At 45.3% G+C, this 11,890-nt stretch overlaps 1 protein-coding gene across 2 annotated transcripts; it reads left to right on the top strand.

Moving 5' to 3' along the window:
- The first annotated feature begins 285 nt into the window (after positions 1–285).
- Positions 286–11,890, top strand: Pex19 (peroxisomal biogenesis factor 19). 2 transcript variants are annotated; one of them, XM_036202501.1, is made up of 8 exons: positions 286–374; positions 2,098–2,207; positions 2,604–2,769; positions 3,307–3,392; positions 3,595–3,756; positions 6,040–6,216; positions 6,436–6,480; positions 11,479–11,890. In XM_036202501.1, the coding sequence occupies exons 1-8, from the start codon at positions 305–307 to the stop codon at positions 11,506–11,508; spliced, it is 846 nt and encodes a 281-aa protein (XP_036058394.1). In that variant the 5' UTR covers positions 286–304; the 3' UTR covers positions 11,509–11,890. The 2 variants fall into 2 exon arrangements, with proteins under 2 accessions (XP_036058394.1, XP_036058392.1); XM_036202499.1 differs by lacking the exon at positions 11,479–11,890 and adding an exon at positions 6,642–7,722.

The following is an 11,890-nucleotide window of genomic DNA, read 5'->3' as shown; positions in this document are numbered from 1 at the left end:
AAGCATTTGGGAAATGGAGAAGGGAGGAGCCCGATTTCTAGACCAGCCTGCGCAACCTATCTAGTAACTGCTGTGGCTGTGTAGCTCCAGGGGTGCAGTGCTTGCTTAGTACGTGCAAGAACCTAGGCTGATTCCCAGAAGAAAAACAAAAACAACAAAACCCACGTTTCCTGTCCCTTTAAAAATGGCGGTCCTGCACAGTAGAACGATATCATTGGCTGCCCAAGTCGTGGGGGCGGGGTTGGGGCGGGGCATGCGGTGGCGCCAGTGGTTCCACCTCCTACGGCAAGTCGGAGGCAGCAAGATGGCGGCCGCTGCGGAAGGTTGCGATGTTGGGGTCGAAGCGGACCGGGAACTGGAGGAGCTTCTGGAAAGTAAGAGCCCATGATGGGAAAGGCTGGAGGGGTCGGGGGCGAGGATCCATTGGGGGTTAAATGAACTTGAGATTTGGGGGCGGAGCGGGAGACTCTCTAATGGTTGGCGGGGGAGGTGGTCTGAGTTCGACCGGGAGCTGGGTGTTCACCTTGGTCACTGATCAGTCCAGACCGCCAGGCTTACTGCGGAGGGGAAGACTAACTAACGAGATGTTTCATGAACCCTCCTCCCCGCCCCAAACTTCTCTTGCTTTAGACTGTCGTGTTGTTTTTGAGGCAGTAGCTCAGCCTGTGGCACAGGCTGGCCTTGAACTCGCGACAGTCTTCCTGCCTTAGCCTCTGGGAGTGCTGAGATTACAGGCTGGAGCCTCCAGGACCAGCTTTAGTAAATTATTGAAATCTCCTCTCCCGTCAGCAGCATCCACAGAACAAAATAACCTTTTTTAACTCCAGGGCCCCCTATGTCCATGATCATATCTTTCTTAACTCCTTTACCTCGCAATCTTTCCTCATTCTTTACCGGGCCCTTAATTCTTTCGTGTCAGTAGTTCAAGGAAACGACTTCTAAAATTATTGTTTTGAAAGACTGTCTCGTGTAGTCTAGGCTAAGCCTCATACTCAAGGATGGCCTTGGGCTTGTGATTTTCCTGCTCCTGCCTCCCCATGCAGCATGGCACCACCATGCCTGACAACCTTTTTCATCCTTTGGATGCCAGTCCCAGGGGAAAACATTTCATCTTCTTGAAATGATGGTGATGTTCCTGTCTTTCTCGCTCTTGCCCTCCTCTCTGGTTTCCTGCCCAGAGTGAGGCCCGTGCCCTTTCCCTAGATCTGGCAAGCAGAGAGATGCTGACAACACAGGCTTTTCAGGGCAAAGGTGAACCTTTTATCTGTTGCTCAGTCATAGTGAAGTAGGCAGGCAGAAAATGAACAGATTTAGTGAGGCATGCCAAGTGACTCAATTGGCCCAGGGTTACTGCATGTAAGGCCAAGGGGAGCTGTAGGTGCCTGCTGAGGGACAACTAAATTGGAACATAATTCAAGCGTTTAATACCCTCCTGTAGAATGAGTGAGTGGAGTTTGTATTAAGGCCCATGGAAAGTTGGGTGGAATATCCTGTGCTTTCTTACAAGAGGTTATTGCCTTTAGGGCCTCAGAGTGAGTTCAAAGAAATAAGTCCTGTCTGTCCCCTCTATTCATGTTAGGTAACTCTGTGGGATTTTTTAGGGAATCTTATAGTATGCATATAAAGATTTCTCTGCGACTTGACCACACAGTTCACTCTGATATTCTACCCATTAGGCATTTCCTCTAGTTTTTGGGTTTCTGAATAATTTTACTTGCCTAACAGGTTTATTCATGTGTCATTCTTCACAAGCAATCAATTCTGTATCTGGCATATTAGGCACTCAATAAATATTTCTAAAATGTTGAAAGAAATTTTCTGCACAGCTTATTTAATCCTTTCCTCCTAGTTCTGGGATGAACACTGGTTCTATGTAAAGGGTTTTCTTACCAATTGGTCACAATAAATTAGGTGATTCCCAAGGAAGGTGGGAAGCCTGTTGATCAGTGGGCAAGGCAAGAGAGACACCAAGAAGAGAGAAAGGAGTTCAGGAGATCTGGCATGTTATATGATTATTCTCCTGATCGTTTGCTCAGAATCACAGTTTTCTAGCCTCATTCATCCCCAACATACCCACCATGTCTCTTGTTCCCAAAGGTGCTCTTGATGATTTCGATAAAGCCAAACCCGCCCCAGCACCCCCTCCTACCACCTCGGCCCCAGATGCTTCAGGGCCCCAGAAGAGATCGCCAGGAGACACTGCCAAAGTATAAATCCCACCCCCTTAAGGGAGGGGGGGATGGACATGCAGCTCAGAGCAGGGGTGGTGCAGGCCCCTGTGGGCCAGAAGGGTGGGTGGGAGGATGCCTTTGCCTCACACTGCTGAGTGTTCTTTCAGGCCTCAGTTCCTGTGAAACAAGGACCTGGGGTTGTACTGAGGGCTGAAAAGGTAGAGTCTTGAGAAAAGAGCAGTTTTAAGTGATTGGATTTGTATGCTCCCTCCTGTTATTCATCAGTGGCCAGATCCTTTGCTTGCTACCCCCTGAGAAGAGGCAGATAGAGTGTTAAATGGAGGGGCCCAAAACGACTCCCTGAGCTCCTTCAGGAGGCTAGACTCGGGGTGGTTCTGTAAGAGGTGAATTTTGTCCACCTCTGCCCTGCAGGATGCCCTCTTCGCCTCCCAAGAGAAGTTTTTCCAGGAACTGTTTGACAGTGAGCTGGCCTCCCAAGCCACAGCGGAGTTCGAGAAGGCAATGAAGGAGCTGGCTGAAGAAGAGCCCCACCTGGTGGAGCAGTTCCAAAGGCTCTCAGAGGCGGCTGGGAGAGTGGGTGAGGGGTCCCCCAGAACTACTGCACAGACCTCTCTATTGCTTGGCGGTGCTGGGGTTGTAAAGTTGATAACAGTTATAGTGTCACTGGGACAGGGCAAGAGAAACAGGTCTGGGAGTCTTGCTTGCTGAAAGAAAAGGTAAAGATATTTTGGAAAGCAATAAAAAAAAAAAGATTATTCCAGCCAGGTATAATAGTGTATTCCTTTAACCCTTGGGAGGCAGAGGCAGATGGAGCTCTGTGAGTTCGAGGCCAGCCTGGTCTACAGAGTGAGTTCTAGAACAGCTAGAACTACATAGTGAGACCTTGTCTCAAAAGTAAATAAATAAATAGGACAGTGTTACCATGCAGAACATTTAACACATTACCTATACAGATTTATGGCATGACCATGAAGATGGCCAAAGAGTGGTTAAGATTTCGAAGTGGTAGGTAGTTTGCTAGTAAATGTTTTCTATCCAGGCTGGTAAGTAGGTCAGTCTAGACAAGCTGACAGTTAAAATCCTAGGTAATCTTGGTTCTTTTCATCTCTCCTAGGGAGTGATGCAAACTCTCAACAAGAATTTACTTCTTGCCTAAAGGAGACGTTAAGTGGGCTAGCCAAAAATGCCACTGACCTTCAGGTAAAGGGAAAGGAGTAGGGGTCCACTCCCAGATGCATCCTGAGCAGTCTCACAAAGTAGATGCTCTAGGGGGTCTCCCCAAATCTGACCTCGCCTTGATTTTTGTTACAGGCACATCTAGCTAGTTCTTTCCACCTGAAAGTGTGATAAGCATTCCAGGAAAGGTAGTGTAACCAGTTCGCCTCTCTTTTATCTTGTCTAGAACTCAGGCATGTCTGAAGAGGAGCTGACCAAAGCCATGGAAGGGCTGGGCATGGATGAAGGGGATGCGGAAGGGAACATTCTCCCCATCATGCAGAGTATCATGCAGAACCTACTGTCTAAGGATGTACTTTACCCATCCCTGAAGGAGATCACGGAAAAGGTTTGTGAATTTTCTCTCTGTTCTTTTGCCTTGCTTCATTATATCAACTTGTGGGCACTTTGCTCAGACTATGCATAGTAAAAAGGTAATTTGAGTGTACAAGTACATTTTTTTGTTGAAGGTAGAAGTTGTTATTGAGAGAATAAAGGTACATAGGTGATCTGATCATTTGTTCACACCAGGACTGTCTGAGCTAGAAGGGAAATTCTTCAGCTTTAGTTTTCTCTTTAGTGCAAGACTCTTGAGTTGACTGATACATTCCTTCTTGTATTTCTAGTAAGAACTCACAGGGTTTTGCAGTGGTGTTATAAACAGTTTGAGAGTAGGTTAAGTGATAGTTCTTGCTTTAAGAATCTTATTGTTTCACCAGAGAAATGAAGTAAAGAAAGAGAAGCTCCTCAGCATCACAGGGCAACATATGCCTGAGTGGGAAGAGAGGAGTCTGCAGACCAGTGTTTGTAAAGTCTAAGTCCAACTCTCAGGCTAAGAGTATTGTTTACCTTGTTTTCTGTTTTGTTGTTTTGCTGTTTTGTTTTGCTTTTTTGTTTCTTTGAGGCAGTGTATCCCTGTGTAGCTTTGCGCCTTTCCTGTTTCCTGGAGCTCGCTCTGTAGACCAGGCTGGCCTCGAATGCACAGAGATCCGCCTGCCTCTGCCTCCCGAGTGCGGGGATTAAAGGCGTGCGCCACCACCGCCCGGCTGTTTACATTGTTTTAAAATTTTATTTTTACTACTACTTTTTAATTAGGGGTGTGTGTGTGTGTGTGTGTGTGTGTGTGTGTGTGTGTAAGAGAGAGAGTGAGAGTGAGTGAGTAGTGTTCAGGTGCCATGGAGGCTACAGGCACCAGACCACCCTGAAACTAGAGTTACAACCAGCAGTGAGCCACCTAACGTGAGTGCTGGCGGTTGAACTTGAACTGGGGTCCTCTGCAAGAGCAGTGTGTACCCTTCACTACCAAGCCATCTCCCTAGCCCTGGTTTTTATATTTTTAAGTTTAAAAACACAGGAATGGGGGTTGGGGATTTAGCTCAGTGGTAGAGCACTTGGGTTCAGCCCTTAGCTCAGAACAAAACAAAACAAAAAACCACAGGAATGGAGAGAGATTCAGCAGTTAAGATCACTGGCTTCTCTTCTGGAGGACCTGTGTTCAATTCGTAGCACCCACATGGCAGCTCACAATGGTCAGTGGCTCCAGTTCCAGGGGATTCAGTGCCCTCTTCCAGCTTCCTAGAGCACCAGACACACACATGGTGCAAAGACATAGATGCAGGCAAAACATACATATAAAAAAATTAATAGAATTTTTAAAAATTATGAAAAAAAACAACCACATGGTGGCTCACAACCATCTGTAATGAGATCTGGTGCGCTGTTCTATGTACATAATAAATAAATAAATCTTTAAAAAAAAAAAAACAGAGGGGCTTATTAAAGAGCACTTGCTGCTCTTGCAGAGGACCTAGGTTTGGTTCCCAGCATCAACATGGTAGCTCATAACCATCCATAACTCCCATTTCTAGGGGATCTGACACCTCTTTCGGACCTTCAGGTTCACCAGGTATGCACATACATACATTCAGGCAAAACACTAATACACACAAAATAAAAATAAATAAATCTAAAAAAATTACAGAGAACAAAAATGTTCAACAGAGATCGTATGTGACCCATGTCTTAGTTAGCTGCAGCTGTCAAGTTTACATAGCCCAGAGTCATTTGAGGGGGGGGTCTCAGTTGGGGGATTGCCTAGATCAGATTGGACTATGGCCATGTGTATGAGGAACTGTCTTGATTGATGGTTGGTGTTGGAAGGGCATAGCCCATTGTGGGTAGCACCCTCTCTAGGCAGATGGGCCTAGACAATATAAGAAACCAAAAAAAAAAAAAAAAACCGCAACAAAGTAAGCCAGTAGGCAGTGTTCCTCCATAGTCTCTGCTTGAGTTCCTACCCTCAGTGATGGACTGTTACTTGGAAGTATCAGATGAAATAAACCCTTTCCTCCCCAAGTTGTTTTTTGATGTTTTGTCATAGCAACAGAAATCAAACTAGAACAATCCTGAGAGCCTGAAAAGATGGCTTTCTTGCTTTTCACATAGTTTACTGATCTGCAGGTGCCATAAATACCAGTATATCCAGATGGTCTGTTGGAGTCAACAGTACTTTGTCCTTTTCACAATGAACTTGCTTATGTAGCCTTTTTTTCCTCTTCATGCTCTTCACATTTTAAGTCCCTTTCTCTCCTTGTTCACTTAATTCTTTCCCACCCATTCCTTCTTTCCTTAGTATCCAGAATGGTTGCAGAGTCACCAGGAATCTATTCCTCCAGAGCAGTTCGAAAAATATCAGGAGCAGCACATTGTTATGGGCAAAATATGTGAGCAGTTTGAGGCAGAGACACCCACGGACAGTGAGGCTACTCACAGGGCTCGTTTTGAGACGGTGCTAGACCTCATGCAGCAGGTAAGCCCTCCTTTCACTGTCTTCCTGCTGGAGCTGTCCACGCTGGCTGAACGGAGGTGTCTGGACAGTGTGCTGCACGACCAAGCCTGGGTGGACAGTGTGCCACACGACCAAGCCTGGGTGGAGGGAACACATCGCTAGTCACATTCCTTTGGTTGCTTTTTGTGATGTTTTCTGTGATTTTTATTTTTATGATCGCATATCCTTTTTATTTTCTAGTTACAGGACTTGGGCCATCCTCCAAAAGAGCTGGCTGGGGAGATGGTGAGTATGTCTTCTACATTTTAACCCAGTTCCCAGTCTGCAGACTCCAGTAATCCCTAGTTAATCCACATAAGGTGATCACTGTGGCTGCTAGGGATGGACCTTCAGAAGCTCTGACCGGAAATATGAGTGGTTTTCTTAGCCCCTTCATCTCTTCTCAGCCTCCTGGCCTCAACTTTGACCTGGATACCCTCAATCTGTCGGGCCCACCAGGTGCCAATGGCGAACAGTGTCTGATCATGTGAAACACAACACGTTTTTCCTCCCTGAGTCCCAGCCATGGGGAGCATCTGGAGTCAGCAGAACCACTGGGAACTGAGTCAGGAGTATCGTCTCTGGGAGCCAGCTGCCCCCCACTCTCTACATCCCATTCAAGACTGTGCCATACCAGCTGAGGATCTGTTCTGTAGGCCATTTCTATGAGCCGTACTCCATCATGCGCTCTGCTGTTAGAAACAGGCCAATTCATTGCCAGGTGGAGGAAGGCATCCCTTTTGGGGCATTTCACTTCTTCCCGCTCCCAAAAGTAATGTTATATATGACTGTACTCATGCCCCCTTGATTCCCAGGGACTTCGTGCCTTGTTTCTGCTCCCTGCCTTGGAGCTGGGGAGCAGGAGCTGAGTCCTTAGACTTTGTGTTTCCATTAGGCAGGGCCTCTGGGAGTGAGGAGAAATGGAGCCTGCCCTGGGGCTGGACGTTTGTCACCACATCTCCTTCCCTTCATTTTGAACTCTGAAGGGAAAGGAACTTTGCACTTACCTGTGGTCAAGTTGGAAGAGAAGCCCTGGCTTTTCCTGGCCCTAGGTGCTGCATTCTTAATTCTTGTTTCCTCCTGACAACTCACGTTGCTACCCTGGTTCTTTCTTCAACTCTGTGATTTAGGTGAACCCAGCTCTTGACCTTCCTTTGCCCCCTGGCTGTCTTCTTCCCTCTCTTTTTAGACTCTTATTTATTCCAGCCCCTCTGAACCAATGTTGTGATTGATGAAGGCCAATCTTGTTTCCTTCCATCTAGTACCTCTACCATTCTCCCTGGACCCTTCCCTTCCCTGGCCAACACATAACTGTAGTGTCAGATCTGGTAAATAAATGGCCATTCTACCCAGATACATTCTGGCTTACTTGGGACATCAGATTCCGTAGAATCCTTAGTTCAGGAAGGTGCTTGGGAAAGGGATGTGGCCTGAGTCTTTTTTCCTGCAAGCCCCAGGGGACAGTATCTAATAAATATTCTGAGCGTATGTGTGGGTTATTTTTCATCCAGGTCTGTTCCTAATCTTGCTGAGCTTCTGTAAGCTGCAGAGTGGGAAGTGTTAGGAGATAGTTCTGTATAATGTTATGCTAAGCTCTACCATGGCCCCGCCCTCCAGCTCAGGCTGCCCTTCCTTTGGTAAAAGGATACTGTCATCATCTCCTTGGTATTTCAGTCTTAACTTCTTACATTATAATTAATGTTAATGATATATTGTTAACATGTTTTCTAAATTACCTAGTTTTAAACTGACCTCAGTAGGTCTAAGGACCATGGTCGCCATATATTTTATGGATAGTCTTTTTAGCTCACCTAGATATCTTGGTTCACTTGGAAAATAACTTTTTTTTTTTTTTTGAAAATAACTTTTTAAATATATATTTTTAATTTATTCTTTGGGAATTTTATACATGTGTACAATGTATTTTGATCATATCCACTACTCTGGAAAATAACTTTTGCAAGAACAAATTCACATTTATCATTTGAGTCACTTTGAGCTTATGACACATCATTTCCCCCTCCTGGGTTAAAATCACTCTTAAAGATCCCACATTCAGCTGGGTAGTGGTGGCACGCACCTTTAATTCCAGTGTTTGGGAGGCAGAGGCAGGCGGATCTCAGTGAGTTCAAGGACAGCCAGGACTGTCACACAGAGAAACCCTGTCTTAAAACTCCCTCCAAAAAAGATCCCACACGTTCTGTGAAAGGAAATGTGCTTGAACTCAGGCTGTGGGGACTATTCAGCCTCCACAGCTCATCAGACAGAAGACTCAGGGTCTGATTTGAGACTCCTCCATGCGCTAAGAAAAGAAAAAAGTACAAGCTGACTTGTGATGACGAATGGGGCCTGAATTGCCAATAATTTGTTGACACTTTCTGCACAAGCTTGACAAGGATGGCCTGCCCTTGGAATTATGCTCAATGCCATGCTATCTGTCCTTTATTCTTACTTCTTGTGGTGATGGCATGGTTCACCATGGCTATTTCCAAGACATTTCTTTCTTTTTCCTAAATACTACTTGAATTACTCTGAGACTTATAGCTGAATAAAACCTGGTGCCCTAGGGCAGTCCTCAAATTATGTGTGGTAAAGGACCAGAGATTTTTGGCTTTAAACATCTAGTCCTCAGGCATCAATATTTGGATCCGTTGCCCATGACAGGTACTCAGCTGAGACTATACAACCTGTCATGCAAATTTGAAAACACATAAGTCATCTAGACTCCATTAACAGGTTAAGCCCACTGGTCATATAATAGAATTTCACAGCAATATCAAACGCTAACATTTTTAGACGCTGTATTTCTGGTACCTAATGTCACAAGTTGATACAGTGATTAAAACAAAACCGCTTCAGCCAGGTGGTGGAGGCCAACACCACAGCACTCTAATCCCAGTGCTTGGGAGGCTGAAGCAGGAGGATCTCAGTGAGTTCGAGGTCAGCCTGGGCTACACAGAGAAACTCTGTCTCAGAAAAACAAACAAACAAAAAACCAGCTCCGGGGTAATAATGCTGTTCTGGACTTTCCTTAGTCTCTTTATAGGTCCTAGGCAAATGTGTACTTACATACTTGAAGTCCTTTCCCATGTGTTACCTGTGGAGACTTGGTCTTAAGCAGAAAATGTGTCACAATATGGCTATCTAGCACTTTTTCTAGCTTGCTTCTCTTGATAAACTAAAAATAACCATTGCATAACTTTAGTGAAGTATTTAAGCTGTTCTCAAAGTTTACAAGAACTCCCCTCCCAAAATTCTGTGTGTTTGGGTAACAAATTTGTGACTGGATAGATGGCTTCGTGAAACAAGAATCAAATCCATACAAGATGTATGATAATGTCCTTTTCCTATGCCCCTAGAACATGCTCTCAAGGTCCCACAAGGTTAAAACTTGGCTGTCTGGAAGCTCGGGGTGCTTGGAGAAAATGGCCCACATTAAAAAAGAAATTAACTATCTGACAAAAAAAACCCCAACTTTTTAAGGTTTATTATTAATCTGTATGTGTGTGTGCGTGCGTGCGTGCGTGCGTGCGTGCGTGCGTGCGTGCGTGCGTGTGTGTGTGTGTGTGTGTGTGTGTGTGTGTGTGTAGTTGATGGGGTGAGGCCATGAACATGTGGACTGAATTATGAGTGGTTGTGAGCCACCAGATATGGATGCTAGGAACTGAAGTCTGGTTCTCTGAAAGAGCAGACAGCTCTTAACCACTGAGCCTCCTTCCATCCCTGTCCCACAGTAAGTAGACATGGCAGATAATACAAAAATGAACAAAAAGGATTCAGGAAGTGGACATGTAGTGCTTGCTATAGAACTGAAAAACTCATGTTCCTCTGGAAAGCCAAGGCAGCACTTCACTGTTAAAAGCCAAGTGGCAGCTTTTCTACAAGGGAAACACGTTGAGTGGAGATTGCTAATAGAGCGCAGGTGGTCTTAGGAGCAGGACAGACAGGCAACCAAGAAATAGAAACAAGACCTTCAAAATCAAGGTCAAAGAAAAGTTCTACGTTTTGCTCAGCATCAGAGTTACAAACTGTCAATTGAAAGATCATTTAGTTACCAACACACTGGGGAAAGAACACCCAAAGAAGGTGGAATACAGTGTTAATCAGGGTTTTCTAGAGGAACAGAACCTATGGGATGAATGTATTACAACTTGGAAAGCGAACTTATTAGGTGTCTTTACACGACATGGAAGAAGTAGTCCGGCAGTGGCTGTTAACCTGATGGAGAGGTTAAGAACTAGGAGCTTGTTCAGTTAAGGAGTCTAGATGCCTCCATAGTCCCCAGTCTGGTGCTGAAGGCCTGCTTAGAAAGTTTCTGGAGAGCAGAAACATTGAGACACTAAAGGAGCTGAGTTCTGATGGCAACAACAGTAATGGGATAGACATATGGACAAGAATCAAGGCAGAGGCAGGCGGTGGCGCGCACCTGTAATCCCAGCACTCGGCAGGCAGAGCCAGGCGGTGGTGCACACCTGTAATCCCAGCACTCGGCAGGCAGAGCCAGGCGGATCTACAGAGACAGTTTTAGGACAGTTAGGGCAGTTTACACAGAGAAACCCTGTTTCGAAAAGAAAAAACATGGCATGCAGTCGAGCAATGCTTTCAGCTAGAAGGTGCTTCCCGGTTGGCAGAGGGCCTTCCCCTCTCAATTAGTCCTTCACAGAAAACGCCCTCACAGCCCTTCCCACAGTGTGTTTCTTGGCAGATTCCTGATCCAATAAATTAACATCAAGATAAACCATCACTGTGATCAAGAGGTAGCCTGATGGTACTTGCTGCTCTTGCACAACACCCACACGGTGGCTCACAACTGTGTGTAACTCCAATTCCAGGGCATCTGATGCCCCCCTTCTGGGTTCTGTGGGCATTATATGTATGTGATCCACCTACACACAGGCATAACACTCATAACACACACAAATTAAAAATCACATACAGGGCTGGAGAGATGGCTCAGAGGTTAAGAACACCGACTGCTCTTCTAGAGGTCCTGAGTTCAATTCCCAGCACCCACGTGGTGGCTCACAACCATCTGTAATGAGATCTGGTGCCCTGTTCTGTGTACATAATAAACAAATAAATCTTTTTTAAAAATCACATACAGATGACAGGTCTGTGTTAACTTTGATATCCATAGATTCAAAGCACCACAGCAGTGTCTCCTCAGACTTCCCCCTTTAGGGAGATAGGGATACAGAATAAGTGGAATGGAGATCTACAGATTCTATCTTCTGATCATTTCAGCAATATCCAAATGTGTGTCTCTTCGTATGACCTGCCAATGAAGATGCCCAGCATTTAGCAGAAAGACCAAGCAGAAAATCCTGGAACTGCATCGCCACCTCTGTCAAGATAAAGATAATGCTAGATTGTGAGGGCAATGGCAAGGATTAGATCACACTTAAAGGCTGCCTCAGACCCTCATTTGGTTTAGGTCTTTCTGGCTTTTGTAAAAACTGGCTGGATTACAGTGGACAGCTTGCAAGCTAAAGCAAGTCATAGTTCCCAAAGCACTGCTATGCCAGATGTTTTCTATATTGAAAAGAAGAGCACAACATCTGGTATAGGTTATGTGACAGCTACATAGGAGTCAGCAGATTACAGCCTATAAGTCAAATGTGGTTTCCCAATTAAAAAAATGTGTGTGTGTGTGTGT

Source organism: Onychomys torridus, chromosome 11, assembly GCF_903995425.1.
Source record: "Onychomys torridus chromosome 11, mOncTor1.1, whole genome shotgun sequence".
Classification (NCBI taxonomy): domain Eukaryota; kingdom Metazoa; phylum Chordata; class Mammalia; order Rodentia; family Cricetidae; genus Onychomys; species Onychomys torridus.
Note: the sequence above shows the minus strand (reverse complement) of the source record. Positions and strands in the feature narration are given on the sequence as shown.

What these genes read in the sequence shown, in the direction of transcription:
- Pex19 (XM_036202499.1), top strand. Translation starts at nt 305, where the DNA reads ATGGCGGCCGCTGCGGAAGGTTGCGATGTTGGGGTCGAAGCGGACCGG. An exon ending in ACTGGAGGAGCTTCTGGAAA is followed by an intron (nt 375 to 2,097) that starts GTAAGAGCCCAT and finishes TTGTTCCCAAAG; the next exon opens with GTGCTCTTGATGATTTCGAT. An exon ending in TGCTAGACCTCATGCAGCAG is followed by an intron (nt 6,217 to 6,435) that starts GTAAGCCCTCCT and finishes TTTATTTTCTAG; the next exon opens with TTACAGGACTTGGGCCATCC.